This window comes from Sciurus vulgaris, assembly GCF_902686455.1.
Source record: "Sciurus vulgaris genome assembly, chromosome: 9".
NCBI classification, from domain to species: domain Eukaryota; kingdom Metazoa; phylum Chordata; class Mammalia; order Rodentia; family Sciuridae; genus Sciurus; species Sciurus vulgaris.
In genome coordinates this window covers 144,729,341-144,751,241 of record NC_136469.1, presented here as the reverse complement: position 1 = coordinate 144,751,241, position 21,901 = coordinate 144,729,341, and the positions used below count along the sequence as shown (strand labels likewise).

Below are 21,901 nucleotides of genomic sequence, written 5' to 3'. Positions count from 1 at the left end.
GGAGATTAAATATGAGATGCCTCTGGCCTCTGCATTTACTGGCCCCTGTGGGCACCCAGGCAGGGGTGGGGCTGCCCAGACCCTGGGGGAGGGATGGGGGAGGGCACCAGGGTTGGGGAGGTCAGGTCAGGGTGAAACCCGCCTCGGTTCCTGGAGGAACTTCCTCCCCAGAGGCTCAATGCAGTTCAGCCTCCTGGAATTAACAAACTAAAATCCAAAACGACTTCGCCATTGCCCAGAGGACCCTCGGTGCCTCTGAGAGCCGATGGGATGGGACAGCAGAGTGGCAGTGAACCACAGCTGTCCTGAGACCTGGCTCCCATCGTCTGTCTGGGATTGTCCTTCCCGGGACCACCAGCAGGATCTGGGTCTGTGTCCTGGACCCACTAGAGCAGGTGCACCTGCGAGGCCTCCCTCTGGGGACTCCGCAGATTGGAGCACCTCATGCTGCACCCTCTTCCCAGTGCTGTGCTACCTGGCCACATTCCAGCTGGATGAGCTTGGCTTCCAGCTCTTCTGCAGCATCATCAGGTCCCGGCCCATACACAAGACATGCAAGGTGAGCCCCAAGGACAGCTGCCATGGAGGGAGACCTCTGCATCCCCTGCTATTGCCTCCTGGTTCCTTTCAATGAGAGAAACTCTGGTGGATTCCTACTCTTCATTCCTGGGGAGAATGGGCTCTTTGTTGGGGAGAATTTGATTCTGTTCCTGCATTCTCATGGGTGGTACCCCGCCATTGTTAGTGATAAGTCAGGGCAAAGAGTCACTGTCTGGGCAGCTGGGCCTCTTGGGACTCCTGGGGCTCCTCCAATTCCTGAGCAAACACCAGGCCCAGCACAGCATCCCCTCCCTCCAAGACCACAGGCTGCCTGCCATCCACCTGCCTGCCCACTGCCCACCTTTCTGTGGGCACACCTTCCCTGTGAGCCAGGCTTCCTGAGCCGCACACAGTGTTGTTCTTGCTTCACCCTCACACTACCCCATGAGGCTGCTCCTGCATGGTGCTCATCCCTTACTTGAGGAAATGGGGACAGAGAGGTCAAGTACTCAACCAGCGTCACACAGCATGTGAGTAATGAACAGATTCTGTTAGCCATTGGCTTAGTCGCCAGTACAGGAGTGGCTTCCTGGAGAAGAAGATAGAGGGAGAGACTGCAGGCCCAGGAGTACTGGGGAAGGGAAGACGTGGAGCAGCAGTGCCCACCAAGACCACAGCCATGGTGACCCAGGATGCTCACACTGCACCTTGGCCACCTAACTAATAAAAGAGAAAGCAAGAACCAGCAGCTGGCATTTGGTTTGTTCAAGACATTTTCCTGCCCACACATAAACATGAGGAGCTTGTGATGCATAAATATTTGTAGTTTTCTTAAGCAAGGGGCTTTATTTTCATGAGGAAAAAGCAAAATTGGCACTATTTTCCGAGGGATGCCTGAGGCTGACCAGGGCAGCTTGCACAGCTAGAGGACCTGTGCTTGGCTGATGTCCACTACCTGTGCTAGGCCCTGATGATGCTGAGCAATCCCCATCTTGCCCTGGGCCTTGTGGTGGTGACCACAGGGGCATCAGTTCAGGCCACAGATCACACTCCCAGTGCTGGTCACTGACCGACCTAGAGAGCCCCACTTGAATCTCCAGGAGACTGAGAAGCTGCAGGTCCAAGGGTTGCCATTGGCTGATACCTGGCCCCTACCTGCCTCAGGGCTCCAGAGATGCCAGTGGGGCCTGAAAGACAGGGAGTCTGTCGGGACAGATGACCTCTCTGGGAGGCCGTCACTGCTGTGGTTGGAAGTGGCAGTGCCCTAGCTGGTTCTCAGGAGACCACAGCCCATGGTCTCCCCAGAGGTTACCCACTACTCTGGGAGGAGTGGCCCTGGGACACACGTGGAGCAGGACCAGGGTCCACCAGCTCCAAGAAGCCCCCACCCATGTGCGACGGAATCCACCAGAGACCTCAGATGCACCTAGAACCAGCCCCACCCCAGCAGGGTCCCTGGCAGGGTTGCCCCCAACCCAAGTGAGAATGGTGGCCTGGTGTTAGGGGGACAGTCAGTCCCAGGAAACCTGGATGTGACCAACGGGGTGTACCCAAATGAGGGCGGGGCAGTGGGGAGAAGATGGCCACCACAGGGCCCAGGACAGGGACTAGCTGCCCACTTCGAGTGTAGAACAGCAGCATGAGTGACAGTCAGAGTAGGAATGTGAGGGACTGGAAAGAGCACAAGGGACAGTGGCCATGGGCGAGGACCCAGGGACCCTGCAGGCAGGGTAGGTAGATAAGGCCACCAGGTGAGGAGGGAATGGGAGGTGGCCAAGAGGGCAAGTTGGAGGGCTCAGAGGAGTCCTGGGTTGCCTTGTGGGAGGAGGCCTGAGCCAAGCAGGGCAAGAGGCTGTTGGGAATGAGGCGGCTGTGCTGGTGGTCATACTGGGGAGGCAGCAGTGACCAGAGGGCCTGCCTACCCACAGTCTTGCCCACTGCTGTCCCTCTGTCATCCTTGAATTTCCTGGGCCACCTCCCCAATCACTTCCTGCTCCCAAGGCCCAGGCCATGCTTTGGGGACCCACACTGGAGCACCCTATGTCCTAGTCACCACGGAGCTCTTCTGGGCCACACTGTAGCAGCCTCGGGGCCCTGGGCGACCCTCCTGGTTGGTTTTCTGAGATCTGAGCTCAGCTCGGCTGCACAAGGCCCTCTGAGCAGCAGGTGGGGTGTTAGTGTCTTGCACACCCTCCACCAAGCAGCCTCCAGGGGTCCCAGGCTGACCCCTCAGGAAAGGGTGGGGCCTGCACCTTCTTCCTAGCAGTATAAAGAACCACCTCCCAGGGCTGTGCCCCTCCTGGTCAGCCGACAGTCTGTCCTGTGCAGGAGCCACACAGATCCCCAGGTGGCTCCACCAGGGAAACTAAACCAGTCCTATGCCATCTGGAACCAAAGCTTTTAGATCTGGGAATGGCCTTCAGAATCCCCAGACCCTGGGAATTCTACCATGGCTGGTTCTGGGCCATCCAAGGGCATAGCGGGGTCTGCCCTGGCCAGGGAAAACAGCCTCAGTCCCAGGGTTGGGACAGCCACCCACTACGTGAGTTGGGAAGACAAGTCACCTTCCCAAGGTAGGCAGGCAGAGGGCTCCCCAGGTCACCCAGTGGCAATGCCCTGGGGACAGCATGTGGCAGAATGGTGGAATCCCATCTTGAAATTCCAGAGCCTTTGGAGCCAGGAGTCAGGAGACAGGCAGCTTTCCATGTGTGCCCACCAACAACCTGCTTAGAAGTGGGATGCGCAGGGGATGGCTCAGTTGGTAGAGTACTTACCTCACAAGTACAAGGCCCTGGGTTCAATCCCCACCACGGGGGGGGGGGGGGGGGGCGTGGGGTGAGGGGCCTTCAGGTTCCAGGAGGTGGTGGGCACCCAAGCCCCTCCTGGAGAGAACATGCCCTGCTGGGCTGGGACGGAAAGCAGGACTGGGGCCCCTTCCCTGCCTGGGACCCTACAAGGAGCAGGGACTGTCTTGAGGGTGCAGTCTCTTCAGCCATCTGCAGTGCCACGTGTCCCTGAGCATCACACTCTGCCTGCCGCTTGCCTGTGAGGGCGCTGGAGTACCAGTGGGTTGGGGGTGGAGGCCAAGGCTCCCCCGGGGGCTCTGCCACTCACGACTCCCTCCTCCCTCAGTTCCTTAGGTTCTTCTTCAACCCCTTAAACCTGGGCTCTTGGATCAAGGATGAATGGAGCCTCGTCTACGAGACTACCCACGTAAAGGAGAACTGGATTGACCCCCTGATGAGGTGGGGCAGCTGTGTGGGTATCGGGGTCCTGGAGTGGGGAGGCGCCTCCTCACCCCCTTCCTGTGCTGAGAAGTTCTATGAGAGTCAGAATGCACTCTGTGACAGGGTGAGAAGTTCTAAGAAGGCCCAAGCCCCCGTCCCCCTGCCCAGGACTAGAAGGGCAGGACATGCTGCAGCCATCCAACCCAGGGCCCCATGCTGGCAGCCAACTAGTGGCTGGTGCAGCCTGATGACCAGAGGTCAGATGGCAAGAATCAGCCTTCTGCTCTGGACCCCACCCACTGAGCAGGGTTCTGTGACATGACAGTGTCCCAGCCCAGCAGGGCTTTCTACACATCCAAAGAGTGCAGGCCAGGGAGGAGTTGGGAGAGCTCAGAGCTCAGCTCCTGATGTATTCAGGCCTAAAGCTCTCTCTGGTGTTCCCAGTCCCCCACTCAGGCCTGTCACCCCAAAGCTGCTCTTGTTACCTTCCCTGCCCCCCCCCAGTGGGCCTGGGGCAAACGCAGTCGCAGGCCAGGACCCAAGACAAAGCTGCCAGCACAGTTGCTGGCTATGGGAGTCCTGGCTGGGACCAGGACACAGTTGGGGCTCCCCCACCCACCCCACAGTTCCCCAGGGAAAGTGTGGAAGGAGTCACCTTGCCTTCCTAGGGGTAGCCAGATGACTTCTGGACAGGCAGACCCCTGTATGTGGGAGCTCTGCGTAGGAGGCCCTGGCCCCAGAGCAACTCCTTCATGGGGAGTTCCCCAGTCCCAGCTGGTCCCTGTCGCTGGCGATCTGGACAGACCTCCACAAGAGGGGCATATCCCCTCTGCCTCCAGGTTTCCCCAGTTCACCCTAGGGCCAGCCACATCACAAACTTCCTGCCCCGAGGCTGAGGGTCCTGGGCTAAGCCCTGGAGGGGCCCCTGAGAACCCTCTCAGGAGCCTTCTCCCCGGGTGGCCTTGATTCTCGGGGCGAGGCAGGAGCTACTTCAAGCCCTGCATCTGGCCCAGGGAATCCAACAGGAGGGGACCTCCACAGGCTGGTGACGGCAGGCAGTGCCCACAGGACATGGAACATGGAAAGGGGTGGCCCAGACCTTGGGGCAGTCCAACAAAATCCTTCCTATCCACACCCTCTCCAAAGCACTCACACCCAAGGCTTCATCGAGGACAGCAGGGCTTTCTGCAGGGGACATGCCCTCACCCCACCTGACTCCTGCAGCTCTCTCCACCTGTCACCAAAGAACCACTCTGGAATGTTCCTTTCCCCCACCAGCTTCCTTTCCCGGTTTCTGACTTCCTCCATCTGTGCCATCTGCTCTGTCCCAGATTAGTGCTCTCTAGGTCCCACCTGCCACTTGTCCTCAGAGCCCCCAGCTTCCTGCTGTGGGATGTCCCTGGCCTCCAGATGCCCTCCCATTAGTGCCTTTGGGCCTGTTCCCTCATCTCGAAAGAGGAGTACTGATACCGAGTTGGGGGGCATTCCTGGACTATGTCTGAGAGCAGTGGTCAGCCACTGAAGAAGGGCCATTGACCCTGCACCACCCTTACCCTGTGGGAGACCCCAGCTTGGGGGTCCTCCAGATCCCAGGGCCACCTTGTTGACCCAGAGCTCCATTTTTGCCTTCGAGATGGCAGCCGGAGGTCCTGGAGCTTGTTGATCAACTGGAGGGAGTGTCAGCTAGTCAAACTACTGTCTCCAAGACCAAGGCCAAGGTCACAGAGCCCAAGGAATTCAATCTGACTATGCCCAGGCCCCGGGCCATTCCAGCACCTGAGCCTGTCCCCACCATGGCCCAGCCAAGACAAGTGAGTTGGACATGTGTGGTGGGCACAGGCTGGCACTAGCAGGACTAGGAGAATAGACTATGGGGACTAGTGGAGGCTGGGATCCTCCAGGGCCAAGAGCACACTGGACCAGACCAGGAGCATTTCAAGATCCCTGAGCCCCACAGAGAAGAAAGCTGGCTGGCCTGGTGCTCTCCACATCATGGGGTCCCACCAGCAGGTGCTGAGTAAAGCTGTTGGGCCTCAGACAAACCTGTCTGGAGGTGCATGTGGAGCCCACTTTGAGCCCTGGGGCAACGTGCCACCCTTCCTGTTAGCTATTCCACATGCAGATCACAGCGCACATGCTCTTAGGGCATGGCAGGCAATAACGTCTGTCTGAACCATCGTCATGCCTGTCCCCACTCCAGACCTCTGCATGTCTGTCCCATCAGCTGAGGGTCTCTTCATCTCCCCCTTCACCTCTCTGGATTATCAGTCAGGATGCACTGCAACTAATGGGAAAATAGAGTTCAAGCTGGCCTAGACAATATACTCACTGACTGATTCTCATGGCCAAAGTAGGATAGCCTTCAGGCATAGTTTGATCAAGATTCCAGCTCTGTTTCTCTATGACCTTCTACTCTGCTTTCCTCTGTCAGTCAACTTCATTGTTGGGCTAACTTCTTTTGCTGTTAAAAATCCATGTCTCCTACCCACAATCTATACCATTCTGATCTTGAGAGAACATCTGGGGTCAAAAATTCCTTGGAAAAGTCTGATTGGATCAGCTTCAGTCTCATGCATGTCTTGTACTGGCTGCCATCATCAGGGGTGTGATATCTTGACTGACCTTGGTCTCTCCCCACACACTGGCCATGGACTCAGCTTCCCAGAGCAAATCTAGTTCTCCAACAGGACTAAGGGCTGTACAGGAGAGTAAGAGGATAGTGCTGGGAGGTTCCAGACCTACCATCTTTCAGGTCTCATTAAAATCTCTCTTCCCAGAAACTTTCATGAGCCCTCAATTCTATTGGGTCCCTCACTTAGTTTCCTTCTTGATCTCAGTTCCTTTGCTTTGTATCATTAAGTAATAATTTGTGAATCTGCTTATCAGGTTTCTTTCACCAGACCTCATCCATCTTATTTGTCCTACATTTTTAATGCTACCAACATAGTCCTGGCTCAGAGCAGACCCTTAGTAAATAGTTGATGTATAGATGAATGGATGGATAGATGGATGGATGGATGGATGGATGATCAGATAGCTAGGTAGATAGATGGATAACGGATGAATGGGTTGATGATGGATGGATGGTGTTTTAGTTAGATTTTTCGCTGCTGTGACTAAAGGACCCAACTTGAACACTGTAAAGGAGGAAGAGTTTATTTGAGGGCTCACAGTTTTAGAGGTTTTAGCCTATAGAAGCCCCGCTCCATTCCTCATGGCTTGAGGTGAGGCAGAACATCATGGCGGAAGAGTGTGGCAAAGGGAAACAGCTCACATCATGATCAGAAAGCAGAGAGAGTGAATTTCTACTGCCCAGATACAAAATATATGCCCCAAAGCTACAACCCCAAGTCCCACCTCCTTTAGCCACACCCTACCACTTCAGTACCACTCAGTTAATCCCTACCAGGAGATTAATTCACTGTTTGGGTCAAGACTCTTAAAACTCAATCATTTGTCCTCTGAACCTTCTTGCATTGTCTCACATGTGAGCTTTGGGGAGACACCTCACATCCAAACCATAACAGATGATCAGATGGATGATTAGATGGATGGATAGCTAGACAAGCAAATGATGGATTAGGGTATACAGATGATCCTTGTTGCTAAACAACCCCACAGTCACCCCACCTGCCAGATCTTCAGCATTCCTGACCTATCTCTCCAGAGATCAGTGTGTCTTCCCGGGTCATCAGGCCCTCTGCTCCTCTCTCTCCGCCTGGCATAGCTCCTGCCAGGCTCCTCCGCAGGCTGGGCCCTGCTGTCTCTGTAGTTGCATGACTTTCAGCACAAGCAATGAGATATTGGTGGACATAACCTTCCCTGAGGGCCACAGTGCTGAAGGTTTCTTCCCTCTAGTCACCCCACCCTGCTCCTTGCAAGGACCCCCTTTCCCCTCCTGGGCTAAGCCCTCTCCAAATCACTCATTCACCCATTCAGCAGTTACAGAATGTCTAGGGTGTGCCAGGCACTGTGCCTTCCTGGAGCGTGCTTTCCCATGGGGTCCCAGACGAAACACCAGGATAAAGTTTATGGTGTGCTAGTGGGCGACATGTGCCGAGGGGAAAGCTAAGTGGGGCAAGGCACAAGAAGCACTGGAGCAGTTGAGACTTTGGGTAGTAAGGACTGGAAAGAGCAAGTGAGCCAGGAGTGGTCCAGGGAAGAGCAGACTGTGAGCAAAGGCCCCGGGCCAGTGCCTTCCTCCCTCAGTGTTTGAGGGCATCCAGGAGGGGCAGGGGAGGGAGGCGGTGAGCTCATCACACACCTGTTGGCAGAAGCAGAGTCAGGACATGCACCAAAGTGGTCCTACACTAGTCTTCTCCCGCTGCATCACAGAGGAGGGAGGTGACAAGCAGTTCGTGGAGAGGCAGGTGGGCAGGACTGGAGATGGTATGATTGTGAGAAACACAGGCTCTCGGATGATTCTGAGGCCTTGGCCGGGGCACAGAGCAAACAACATTAGGGTCCAGGTCTCAACACTGGGGAGGGAGGGCTGGAGGAAGACGAGGGCTTCAGCTGAGCACAGCGGAGTTTGTGGTTTGTGCGAGACACTTGGGAGGAGATGGGGAGTGAGGAGGATGGATTCAGGGGGTATCCAGGCTGACTTTGGCCTGCCCCCTGATGGACAGGACTCCTGGCAGGTCATTGACAACCTCCTGTGACTGGACCCAGCAGAGGTGCCCAGGGCCACGCTGGTAGCTGCAGGACCCCTTAGGGGCAGCCCATTTCTCTGGAGTGCATGATATTCTCCCAGCCGGCTTCATGAGTCACCCTCTGCATATGCCCTCTGTCTGGGGAGTTGGCAGTGCCCCCATCTTGGTCCCTGCTGATCCTGGCCATCTCATCCAGGCCAGCAATGTGCCCTTGGTGCTGCTGGCCTCTCTTCTCCCTCTGCCTACCCTCATCCCCTGCTCCAGACCCCATACCAACTCCTGACCTGAGCAAGTCCCTCCCATCCAGCACCCGCAGGTCCCAGGCAGGTCCGGCCGCTCCTGCTCCAGCCCCGCTCCTCTTGGGCCCAGGCCATCATTTGCTCTCCTGTAATCAGCACCACTTACCCCTTTGCCCACCCTCTGGTCGCACCCACCCAGGTTTTGCTAGACCCCTCTAAATCACAGCTACCAGCCAAAGGTTCTCCCTCCCACTACCTCACCAGGTCCCTCGGAGTACCTTCCAGGAGCCCAAGGAGAAGCAGCATTTGCAGATGATCAAGAGACACAACCGCCTGAAGGCCGAGGTGGCCATGCATGTCCCCCCATCCCTAGAGGCCCCTTTAGAGGAGGGGGGCTGGTGAGCCAGGGACATGTGGTGGCCATTGGCGGGGCAGGAGCTGCGTTCTATCTTGGCAGGAGCTGCTGCTGAGGGCGAACATTGAGGAGCTGCGGTGCGCCATGCCCCGGACCCACGGGGAGCCCCTGGAGCAGGTAACAGCAGCCCTTCAGGCCTGAGGCCAGTCTGCGTGACAGCAAGTCCTCACATCACAGGAGAGCTCTTTCCCAGGCTTGGTGGCCACGCCTGGGATCCCAGCGAGGATTGCAGGTCCAAGACCAGCCTTGGCAACATAGTGGGACCCTGTCTCAAGATGAAATTTTAAAAAGGGCTGGGGTGTAGCAAAAAAATTCTTTTCAATGCCAAAATGGCAACACAGGAAGCCACTTATTTAGTCTTTTCTCACCATAGGCAGATTCCCAGTAACACTGGGAGTGACCCTGGAGCATATGCCCGCTCCAAGTGGGCAGGGTAGGGCCCACCCAGAGCCATGGGAGGAGGGAAGCGCAGGACAGAAAGCAGCCTGGCTGCCATCTCTGGACTTCCAGGTGCCTCAGACTGAGCACCTCACACTTTTACATGAAAAGACAGAAAAAGGAGAAAAAGGGAGAAAAAGCCAAGGGACCAGAGACAGAGAGGTGAACCCTGAAGAACGCGTTTTGCAGCACAGGCAGGCCCAGCGGGGTTCCCCAAAACAGCATGCCCAGGGCAACTGTGATCTTCTACCCCTCACTGGGGCTTAGGGGCCCCTCCAGCTGGGTAAGCAGGACAGCACTAGATGGGGCAGAGGACAGAGACTCAGGCGCTCCTAGGAAGGAGCATGGGGCCAGCGAGACCCCACCCCTGGGTTAGCTGAAGAGGAGGACATTGATCCCTGAGGTCCAGTCGCCCCATCTGGGGACCACTGTCCCCAGGCCCAGCAGATCCTGCATCTTTCTTGCCTCCACCTGGGCAGTCCAATGCCTCAGAAGACCTAGGAGGACAGTGGAAGGCAGATACTGCCTTGGCTTCCCGGGTGGGAACACATGGATGGGCAGCTGAGACGGGGGGAGTGGGCTGGGCTTTCCAGGCATGCTGGGCTAGCATCCACCCAGGTGGTCTAGGGGTACTTAGTGAGCACAGGAACCAGGCCATGACTCTGCCTGACTTCTGCAGGACTCCAAGAAGAAGCAAGGGCCCCCAGCCCGCATCCGAAAGACCCCAAGGCTGACCTTCTATAGGGTGAGGGGCACTCCAGCCCAGTTAGACCTCCCTGGCACCCCCCACAACATCTCCCTCCCAATACCTGTTCTGCTCCCAGAAGCTCTGATGGTGGGAACTGGGGATCCCACGGGCACTGAAGATAGCCCTGCCCTGAGGCAGAGGGAAGTGCCTGGGTGAGGGTGAATGGCAGGGCAGGGGGGAGGGCACCAGCTGTCCTGAGTGCCTCCAGGCTGCCCTCCCTTCCTGCAGCCTGACCACATCCCTGTCAAGCTGAACACTGCTGCCATCCTGCGAGAAGGGGCCTTGTACCAGCGGCAGGTGGAAAAAGAGCTGCAGAGGTGAGGGGGTGGTGGGGACTGCGGCTTCCCTCTGGCCATCTGCCTGCCTTGAGAGCAGAGGCTAGAGGAGAAGCCTGGTGGCTGGACAGCCCAGCAGAGAAGGGCGAAGTTGTGGGGGAGCAAACTCGGTCTCCCCTGTACTCTGACCGCGACACTGGTACTCACCAAGTAAGCAAGGCTGCCACAGTGGACACAGCGGGTGTCCTCCAATTCAGTTCTGCTCTGACACTACCCAGCTGCAGCCTGGGTGATCTCTGTGCCAGGTAAGGGGAGAAAAGCCAGGCGTTTTGTGGTGAAGAAACCACTGTGGTACTCTTACCATGGCGCCGTCACCCAGCATCCTGCCTCTCCGCATCCCAGACCCACCTGTACAGAAGAAAACCCAGCGGGACACTCCTTTGGGCCCACTCATGCTGACTGTAAGCACAGTGTCCCTTCCTGCCTGGGTTTGGCTCTCCAGCCAGCTAAATGCAGGCCCCTGCCCACCTAGGACTCACGGCCACCAGCAGTCTCTGCCTCTCTTGTTGGCAGACAAATCTGTTCTTGTGAGCTTTGATGACCCAGTGACAGTAGAAAGGAAGCCCAGACAAGGACTATGAACACAGGCAGAGCTTGAATTGAGAGCAGGATATCAGGCTGCCTGGAACAAAGGTAAGGGCCAGCTTTTTATCAGGTTGCTGTGATGGGCTAGGGTCTGGTATCGCTCATTCGTCATGAGTGTGTTTAAAGAATTTCTTCCTTGTGAAAGACATGGATCCCTAGTTGTTTAGTTTACATAGAGATACCAGTATCTGACTTTTATGGTGCTTCTGGTCTTATGGCCATCTTGGTCTTTGCAATAAGATTGTTGAGAAAAGTTGAGAGGAAGGAGAAAGGAAAAAATGCTGCCAATTTTAAGGAATAGCCAGTTGGGGCTCCAGGCCTCGGTGTTTCTCTGTCCTTTCTGCATACCATATTTTTAGTGGATGACGGGTGATAGACTATGGCCTGTGGTGGCCCTTGACTCTTGGAGCACCGTGTGTCTGACTGACTGCTAGACAGCCACTTCTGCTCTTCTGCAGCTCCCCACATCCTCTCATTTCGTGGACCTGGGTGGCCACCTGAGCTAAGCATGCAAGAGTTTGCTCGTCATTCAGTCACTGTGCAGACCTGGAAGGTAGCTCTTCTGATGTGTCATGTCCCACTAATGAGCTCCCCAGATTTCCACCATGCTGTGCCGGGGCATCCCTTTGATAGGTCTTGTTGCCCTTCTGCCTGACTGTGGCTAGGCCCTGGGCCACTGCCCATGAGCCAGCCAAGACCTAAACAAGAGTCTTGTCCTGTCTAGTTCTTCAGTTAAATTCAGCCCACCAGGAAGATCCCTTCCCCCATTCTCCAATCAGAGCCATGTCCTTCCACACCAGATGCTGTCCTTCCCCTTGGAACTGCCACCCACACACGAGGTAGCTCTTGCTCAGCCAGCTGAGAGCTGTCCATGGGCACGGTGGAACTTAGCAGTCCCTTGCCTAGTCCAGTCAGCCCTGGGGAAAAGAGGCCCCATTTACCAGCAACCTCTCCTATTCCCTGGGGGCCACCAGGGGTCGTGACCCTGTATAAACTGTCTCCATTTCATCATGGAGCACTTCTGGGTGCTGCCCACCCGAGACAGCGTTTCTCTAGTGTCACCCAGATAAGTTGGCATGAATAAGTGCTTTTTATCAATTTGTGCCTTATGGTGGTGCCCGGGACGGGTGCTTGTTTACCAAGGAGTCATCCACTTTGTACTCATTGCAAACCACTGCTTTACAAAATGGGGTAACTCAGGGCAGGTGCAGTCGAAGAACTGCTGTCCCACACACTGTGGCGTCGCTCAGGGCAGGCACAGCCTGAGAGCTGCCATCCTATACACCACGGAGTCACTCAGGGCGGGCACAGCCTGAGAGCTGCCATCCTATACACCACGGAGTCACTCAGGGCGGGCACAGCCTGAGAGCTGCCATCCTATACACCACGGAGTCACTCAGGGCGGGCACCGCCTGAGAGCTGCCATTCTATACACCACGGAGTCACTCAGGGCGGGCACCGCCTGAGAGCTGCCATCCTATACACCACGGAGTCACTCAGAGCAGTGCACAGCCTGCTCACCACAGAAAACATTCAACTTTTAGATTCTGTCAGCCCCTGCAGTTTTATGAGTCCCTGTAACTTCTCTTCTCCTCCCCAGACCACTTCGCCCTCTCTGGTGCCAAAGGTCTTTTTTGTCAATCTTGACATGTCTGCCTATTGTCCCGGCAGATTACAAATCAGATTTCTTGTTGTAATCTTGGCCTTCTGACCTCTTTAACTTCTCCAAATTTAAATGTTTGACACTCCTATTTGGAGTCCTTAATATTGGAGGCCAAGCAAGGGCTCTCTGTGTTCCACCAGCCTTCCACAGTGCTATACGAAGGGCCTGATTTTACCCATCATTTCCCATTATATTCATCTCATTTCTCGATGACCACCTAAACAATTCCATTCCGCTGGAGTGAGTTCCAGTGACTCTCCGTTTTCTATTTTTCTCAGTTTCAGCCCTGTGGATGTTTTCTTTTCACTTTACTTCTTTTTTTAAAGGTGAATTTTGTAATTTGTTTTTTAGTTGTAGATGGACACAATACCTTTATTTTATTTACTTATTTATTTTTATGTGGTGCTGAGGATCCCACCTCACAGGTGCTAGGCAAGTGCTCTACCACTGAGCCACATCCCCAGCCCTTAACAAGGGAAATGCTCTGCCTTTCCACATTCTCTTGTTAATCACCCCAAGTTCATTAGCATGGAACTTTGCAGCAGAAAGAGCCCCTGGAGAAGAAGCCCCTGGCCACTGCACTTACCACACTTACTACAACCTAGCAATGGGCACATTTGGCCGGTAAAAATCTTTGTCATCCTAAAGCCAGGCCTCCACCTTGTCTACAAAGCTGTTTCATCTGGGGTGTTCCAGCAATAGGGGGTGTACACAAAATAACTCTGCTTTAAGAGAAATAAATGAGAGTTATGAAGTCCCAGGGATATGGATTCAGGTTCCTCAGAATGACAAACTCCCCTGTGGGAGAGGAAACAAACAGAGCAAACAAGTCAATAAGCAATATGGTCACCAGTTACATGGCTGGGAGCATCAGGTAGCTGGGCCACAGCAAGGCAAGGAGGTCTGTCCTGCAGGACTGCAGTGATCCTGAGGTGTTCCTGGCTTTAGGCTGGTGGAGGCTAGAGGTCTGCTACACTTAGTGATACCTCTTCTTGGGAGGTCTCTTCAGCAGATTCAGAAGGGAAGGTGAAGGCCAGTGAAGGCACAGCAGAGGCACCCTGCCTGCAGAGCCAAGGGGAGGGCCCCGCCCTCACCCTGCAGCCTTGAGTTCCTGTGATCTCAGGAAGAACTTCAAATGAGTCTCAGAGTAACAGCAGGAGCTTATTAGAAAGAGCGAGAGTACAGCATATTGTGCACACCCATAATCCCAGCGGCTAGGGAGACTGAGGCAGGAGGATCCCAAGTTCAAAGCCAGCCTCAGCAACTTGGTAAGACCCTGCCTCAAACTAAAAAATAAGAGGGCTGAGGATGTGACTCAATGGTTAAGTACCCCTGGGTCCAATCCCTGGTATCAAAAAAAAAAAAAAAAAAAAAAAAAAAAGTGAGAGTACAGACCTTCAGGCACTGAAGGGGTTGTCTGGGAAGGACTGGCTTTGCAGAGCAAGGGTTTTTAAGGATTTGAGTCCCTTTGCTTTAATTTTGCATTCCCCTAGGCGGTTTATTACCCCTTTGTTTAGCCTCAAGCAACTTTTCTTTGTGAGTGTCCTGATGACCTGATTAAAAGGGAAGGGTCTGGGCTGGGGTTGTGGCTCAGTGGTAGAGCATTCACCTAACACACATGAGGCCCTGGGTTCGATCCTCAGCACCACATAAAAACAAAATAAAGGTATTGTGTCCACCTACAACTATATATATAAAATAATACGAAAGAAACAGGGGAGGGTCTGAGGACTGGTCACAAGTGAGAGGTGTGACTTGGTCTTGAAACAATAGTTCCCTTAAGGGTTATAATTAAGAGTGGCTGGGGCTGGTTGGCATACTGGTTCCCATTTTCCAGATACTTGTCTGCTTGGTGAAGTTTTTTTATTACCCGAGTCCTGTGACCTGTGGACTCTTGGGTGCACATGTCTGGGGTCCTTTCTGTAAGCTCTTGCAGTTCATTATCCTCCCTACCCACCTGCTCCTAGCTAAACCGTCTACCTAAAAAAGGGGGCTGGGGTTGTGGCTCATCAATAGAGCGCTTGCCTAGCATGTGTGAGGCACTGGGTTTGATCCTCAGTGCCACAGAAAAATAAATAAATAAAATAAAGGTATTATGTCCATCTACAACTAAAAATATTTAAAACTAAAAAGATAGCCCAAGAGTGGGGTACTAGGTATCCAACCCCAGGGTGCTTTACTATATCCCCAGTCCTTTTTTTTTTTTTTTAATATATTTTTAGTTGTCAATGGATCTTTATTTTTTAAATTCATTTATTTATATGTGGTGCTGAGAATCGAACCCAGTGTCTCACACATGCTAGGACTTTACTACTAAATCCAGTCCTTTTTTAATTTGGAGACAGGATCTGGCCACGTTACTGAGACTAACCTTGAACTAGGACCCTCTTGCCTCATCCTTCTGTCCCACTGGGATTACAGGCCTGTATCACTGCGCCAAGCTGTAGAATTTATTTCATTTCATTTCATATTTGTATGCAGTGCTGAGGATTGGACCCAGTGCATCACATATGCTAGGCAAGCACTCTCTCACTGCGCTACAACCCCAGCCCAAGATCTTTAACATAGATGCTGCTTTTCAGAGAACTCAGCTCATGGGGAAGTCTGGTAGTCCTCCTGTCAGGGTGAACAGACCTGGCAGTGGCTCCTACTGTGCGCCATCAGCTGTTGTACTCACGATGACCCGCACTCCACCCCGTGTGTCTGCATCACATGCAGCCACCTGTGAGTGCTCCATAGTAAGCCATGGGCTCCTCACCAACCCAAATGTGTGCTTCCCTGACCTTCAAAACCAAAGGCACTGCCCCTAAATTAGTCCCTCTGGGATTCAGTGTGGTAAAGGCTCCTCAGGAAGCTGATGACACCCTTGTGCAAGATGAAGCAATCCCTTTACACCATACCCTCTGGTCTCAGTAGTCTTGACTTTGCACTTCCCCCACATCAGTACCTTCTCGGTGACCCCAGGTTTCGGAGGTATGCTGTCCCTCCGGGGTGGCCTTTGAGGCTAGTAGACAAATCTCCACCAACCGGAAGCTGAGTTTTCTTTAGCATCAGGGTCCAACCTAGCACTCCTTTAATTTCATTTTAGCTATTACAGATAACGATGAGCAAGGGATAGACTATTTTGTTTTTTCTTATTAGTTTTCATTTCCTTATGTATCCGGTGAACCCACTCCCTGGGAGCTGGATCCAATTTCCCAGAGCTAGTTCCGACTCTGAATCCATCTTTAGCAACTGATTACAGCATGGCTGTGTTCCATACCGGGAATCAAAGATTCTTCATTCCCCAACTTTTATCTTTCTGCCCAAACAACACATTTTTCTGAACTGTGGTCGCCCTGGTAAATCCCATTTCTAACACCCATCTAAAAATAGTGAGGGAAAAACCAAACCCCCAGTTCTGTTTCTCCTTTATTCTCTCTCAGTAACACTCCTCTGACCAGGTATATGAGGATCTCTCCCCACTAGCCAGCAAGCGGTGCCACCGCAGGGGCACCTGACTCTGTCCACCTGCAGCAGAGTGGTCCCAGAGGTCAAGGGTTCGGTCTCCCCTCCAGATCCCCTGGAGTCTGACCTGTGCTTTTCACCTCCCCTCTTCAGGTTTTTGCTAGACTGACCCTAGCAAACAGAACTCAGGCACATTTGCTTGTGTTTGCCATTCATTACAAAGGGTGTTAACAAAGGACACGGACGGAGACATGCATAGGTCAAGGTATGGGAAAGGGTGCAAAGCCTGCATACCCCATCCAGGCACACCCGCTCTGAGATCCTCCTTTGTTGAGCTATCCAGAAGCTCACCTGAACCCCAACCTCAGGGTCTTTTCTAGAGGCTGCATTACATAGGCACGATGGTGTAAGTCACTGGCCATTGGTGATCAACTCTACCTTCAGTTTCTCTCCCCTTGTGGACAGTTGGGGGTGGGACTCAAAGTCCCAAGCCTTTGAACTTGCCTTAGTCTTTTAATGACAGTCAACTCCATCCTGAAGCTACCTAGGCCAGCTCTCAGTGGACCCAACTGGCATAGAAAAAGACACTTAATGCTTTGAAAATTCCAAGGACTTTAGGAGTTCTATGGCAAGAAACAGGGATGATATATAGTTCACATTATCCCTGGAGTCACAAGCCATCTGTGGGCCTAGAAAAGTGGAGGTGGCCAACACAACTGTGTCAGGCTCACAGCAGTTTACAAAGGTGGTCCTGGCTCAGTGAGAGATGGGCCAGGGTAGGAGGAGACTGACAAACACCTGGCACACTCCAAACCTCCCTTTGGGTCACCTCCCTGGGCCCCTCCCAGAGCCCCCTCCCCAGAGTTGCAAACCCCTGTACTTTCCCCATGCTATGAGGTTGTGTCCTTCTGTGTTTATGAGTTGGGCTGTAGGTGAGAGCTTTAGTGGATGACCAGATGAATGAGTAGATGGACAGACAGGTAGATAAGGACACTGAACACAGAGTTGGTGGATGGACAGACAGGAGCACAGAGCAAGGGTAGGCAGATGTGTTAGTCAGCTTTTTTGTCACTGTGACCAAAAGACCTAACAAGAACAATTTAGAGAAAGAAAATTTTATTTTGGGCTCAAAATTTCAAAGATTCAGTCCATAGTTGACCAACTCCAATGCTCTGGGCCCAAGGTGAGGCAGAACATCATGGTGGAAGGGCATGGTTGAAGAAAGCTGCTCATCTCATGGCAGCCAGGAAACAGAGAGGTGGACGGTGGGTAGGAAGGAAGGAGCCTTCAGATATAGTCCAGATATAGTCCAGGCCATGCCCCCTGTGACCTTGTTCCTCCGGCCAAGCCCAAGCTGACTACATTTACCACTCTGTAATCCATTCAAATTATTAACCCATCAAATGGATTAATCCATGGATGAGGTTAAAATTCTCATAATTGAATAATTTCACAACTGAACATTCCTGCATTGCTTAACACATGAGCTTTTTGGGGGACATTAAAGATTCAAACCATAATAGCAAATAAGTGGATGAAGGGTGGGATGGGGTGATACAGCTGGTGAGTGGCACATGCTGGGTAGGCTTGTGATATGGCTGGGTGTGGAGTAAGTAGCAGCCCAGGCCTGTGAGGACCACTGCCTTCCAGGGAACATGTGGACCTGATCAAGGAGGGACCTGATCCTGGTGGACCTGATCAAGGAGGGACCCCTAACCTGTGCTCCGGTCCCTCTTTCCCCAGGGTTGATAAGCTTGTGGATGGGGCTGGGGACTTCTCTGAGTTCCTTGAGTGGCAGAAGAAGATGCAAGCAAAGGACCGGGAGGAGCAGCTGGCTGCAGGCGAGTGCCGGCGGCTACAGGGGAAGCTCAGCCACGAGGAGGCCATCCTGGCCCGGCAGACCCTCGTGCAGGAGAACAAGCAGAAAGCAGACCGGAAGAAAGAGGAGGTGATGTGCCATATATGTGCAGTTGGGATCTCGGGGCCAGACCATGGTGGGCAGAGAGCCGAAGGCCCATGCTGTGGCTTGCTGCAGCCTGGCAGTTCCACTGCCATTGACCCTCAGGCTACTCCTAGGTCATTTCTTTCTAAGACTCATAGGGTGACCACGGTTTCTCTCTACCTTTCTCAGCAGGCAAGATTCGGGAGTTTCATGTCAACAGGGCTGAGAGTCAGGCCACTCACTTCCACTCCAAGCTGCCTCCCACCCCCACCAGCTGGGTGATTTGATCCATGGATCCCTGGGTGCCCCCAAGGGAAGCTCTGAGATTCGGGCAGAACCTTTCAGTGGTGGACACCTTTGCATGTAACATGTTTGCTTTGCAGGGGGTGGGGGCTTATGGATGTCCAGCCTACTGCTTTAGAAGCCTGGCTCTTCCTCCACTGAGAGCAGACAGTCTGAGTGGAGGCTTCCAACCTGCATTCCCTGTGTGCCTGTGCCTACCAGTGTCTCCCAGATATGCCCGAGGAGGGCACCCAGTGGCCCACAGGTCCAACCTGTAGCTCTGTCTCTTCTCAGATGTTTCCCACTGAGTCCCTGAAGTCAGAGGGCACACTCTGCAAGATCACTCAAATTACTTCTTGTGTTAGACTCATTTGTATCTGTTTGCGTTCAATTTTAAGATTCGCCTTTTCTAAGCCAGCATAGCAGCACACACCTGTAATCCCAGCAGATCTCAGAAGACTGAGGCAGGAGGATCACGAGTTCAAAGCCAGCCTCAGCAACTTAGCGTGAAGCCCTAAGTAACTTAGTGAGACCCCGTCTCTAAATAAAATACAAAAAAGAGCTGGGGATGTGGCTCAGTGGTTTAAGTGCCCCTGGGTTTACCAAAAAAAAAAAAAAAAAGTCAAGATTCATTTTTTCTTTCCTTAATTTAAATTTTCCTTTATTTATTTATTTGTACTGGAGATCAAAACCAGGAGACTGCACTCTACCATAGATATTAACCCCTCAAAATATTGCTCTTCTGGAAGTTTTTAAAATGAAAAAGTCCATCTCCTTAACAGTTAAAGATTATTCAATCTATTTCATATTAGGTAAACTGTGACAATTTGTGTATTTTGAGGAATTGGTCCATTTCACAAAGTCAGATATGCAGTATATAGAAGTTGTGATATTCGGTTACCATCCCTTCCCATCTGTAGAAGCTGTACTGATAGAACTTGTTTTGTTCCTGGTATTCCCAGTTTGTATCTTTTTGCTTTTGATCTGTAATTCTTGCTTAGAGGGTTTTCTATTTTACTGATCTTTCCAGAGTCAGATTTTTGCTTCCTTCACCTTCTCTGTTGTTTTGCTGTTTTAAATTGGTTTCTTTTTTTCTTTTTTTTTTTGCAGTGCTGGGGATTGAACCCAGGGCCTTGTGCTTGCAAGGCAAGCACTCTACCAACTGAGCTACCTCCCCAGCCCCTTAAATTGGTTTCTGACTTTTACTTCCCTCTGTTTGCTCACCGTGTTTATTTTGCTCTTCTTTTTCTAGGCCCACGGGATGGGAGATTAGGTTACTGATTTGAGACTTCTCTTTCTATTGCAAGCACTTGGTGCTATGTCACCTTTGATTTACTGCTTTAGCTATTTCCTGCTAATTTTGATATATTTTATTTTATGTTCATTCAATTTGATATATTTTTTCCATGTCACTTGAGATTTCCTCTCTGATCCTTGAATTATATAGAAGTGAAGTGTGTGTTGTATGGATTCCAAACATTTGGAAATTTTCCTGTTGTCTCTCTCTCGCTCTCTCTTTTTTTTTTTTTTTCCAGTTGTCTTTGTATTAGTGATTTTCTTTTATCCCCCCCACCACCCAATACTAGGGATTGAACTGAGGAGCACTCAATCACTGAGCTACATTCCTAGTCTTTTTATTTTTATTTTGACACAGAATTTTGCTTAAGTTTCTGAGGCTGGCCTCAAATCTTGTGATCCTCCTGCCTCAGCCTCCCCAGATGCTGGGATTATGGGCGTGTGCTACCATGCATAGCAGGATGTTGTCTGTTTTGTCATATTTTACATAGAACATTTTAAAAGGACACATAATCTGCTGTCATTGGATATTTTATGGATGTTGATTAGCTCCTGCTGGTTAATACTTGTTTTAGTCAGCTTTTTTTCTGCTGAGACTAAAAGACCTGACAAGAACAATTATAGGATGAAAAGTTTATTTTAGGTCTAACAGTTTCAGAGGTTTCAGTCCATAGATGGTCATTCCTCAGGGAATGAAGTGCACAGTGAAGCAGAACATCATGGCAGAAAAGTGTAGTGGAGGAAAGTGGCTCTGGACAGCACACCAGGGTGCAGAGAGAGAGCGCTGCTCTTTAGGGACAAAGTATATGCACCCCAAAGGCACACCCCAATGATTGCCTCCTCCAGCCACACCAACCAGCCTACAGTCACCACCCAGTTAATCTCTATTGGGGGATTAATTCACTATTTGGGTTAAGACTTTCATAACCCAACAAATTCACCTCTAAATTTCTTGCATTGTTTCACACATGAGCTTTTGGGGGACACATAATATCTAAACCATAACAATAGTGAATTTTTCTGTGTATCTGCTAACTTTCTGTCTAGTTGTTCTATCAGCTGTTGAGGAGAGGTGTTGGAATCTCCAGTTGTGACTGTGAATTTATCTTTTTTTCTTTCTGCTCCATTGGATTTTGCCTCACATATTTTGTAGTTCTGTTGTTTGGTGCATGCACATTTAGAATTTCTATTTTCCTTTTATTATCATGTAAAAACCCTCTCTTTCTCTAGCAATTTTCTTTGCTCTGAAGTCTACTTTATCTGATGTTAAAGTCCTGCTTTCTTTGGTTAATGTCTGTATGATATGACTTCCATCCTTTTTACTTTCAACCTGTCTATATCATTGTATTTGAAGTTTCTTGTAGATAGCATATGGTTGGATCATGATTTTAAATCTACTATTCTTTATTAATTGATACATACACACCAGTTACATGCAATTAGTTATTTTGTTACATTTAAGCCTGCCATTGTTTGTTTTGTTTATTCTATTTTTGTTTGTTTCTGTTTTCTTTTTGTTGCCTTTCAGTGGCAATTTTTTTTCAGAATTTCATTTTGATTTAGTTATGATATTTGTGTAACTATAATGTATCTCTATATAGTTTTTAAATTGTTTCTCAAGGTGTTGCATTATATATACATGTGTTGGTCAGCTTTCTGTTACTGTAACAAAATACCTGTGGTAACTTAAAAGGAGGAAAGGTTTTATTTGCCTCACAGTTTGGGAGGTTTCAGTCCATGGTTGGTTGGCCCCCTTACTTTTGTGGCAAGGCTGTGCATCATGGCAGGAGTGCCATGAGGTGGTGGACCAAAGCTGCTCATCTCATGGTGGCTGAGAAATACAAGAGAGAAGGGGAGGATGGAGTGAGGCCCCACTACCCCCTTTGAGGGCACACACCCAGTGACCTGACTCCTCCCACCAGGGCTCGCCTCCTGAAGGCTCCACAACCTCCCAGTGGCACCATAGGCTGGGGACTGCCCTTCAACACTTCGCTCCAGACCCAGTCTACAGCAGCTTGTGACTAACAGTCTACTCACGGTGTCATTTGATCGAAGTGTAGAGACCTTACCCCCTTTATGTCCCTTGCCTCCC

General features: G+C 51.6%; 1 protein-coding gene across 4 annotated transcripts in view; it reads left to right on the top strand.

Annotated features, from left to right (window-relative positions):
• Window positions 1-21,901, top strand: part of CFAP99 (cilia and flagella associated protein 99) — a 42,470-nt gene that overhangs the window by 13,153 nt on the left and 7,416 nt on the right. For 2 of the 4 annotated variants that reach the window (XM_079154449.1, XM_079154448.1), the window contains exons 4-11: window positions 465-559; window positions 3,673-3,785; window positions 5,401-5,578; window positions 8,923-9,003; window positions 9,116-9,190; window positions 10,191-10,256; window positions 10,488-10,576; window positions 18,033-18,237. In XM_079154449.1, coding sequence (XP_079010575.1) covers window positions 465-559; window positions 3,673-3,785; window positions 5,401-5,578; window positions 8,923-9,003; window positions 9,116-9,190; window positions 10,191-10,256; window positions 10,488-10,576; window positions 18,033-18,237 — 902 coding nt within the window. The remainder of the gene's footprint in view (window positions 1-464; window positions 560-3,672; window positions 3,786-5,400; window positions 5,579-8,922; window positions 9,004-9,115; window positions 9,191-10,190; window positions 10,257-10,487; window positions 10,577-18,032; window positions 18,238-21,901) is intronic. The other 2 variants (XM_079154451.1, XM_079154450.1) reach the window with 1 other exon arrangement.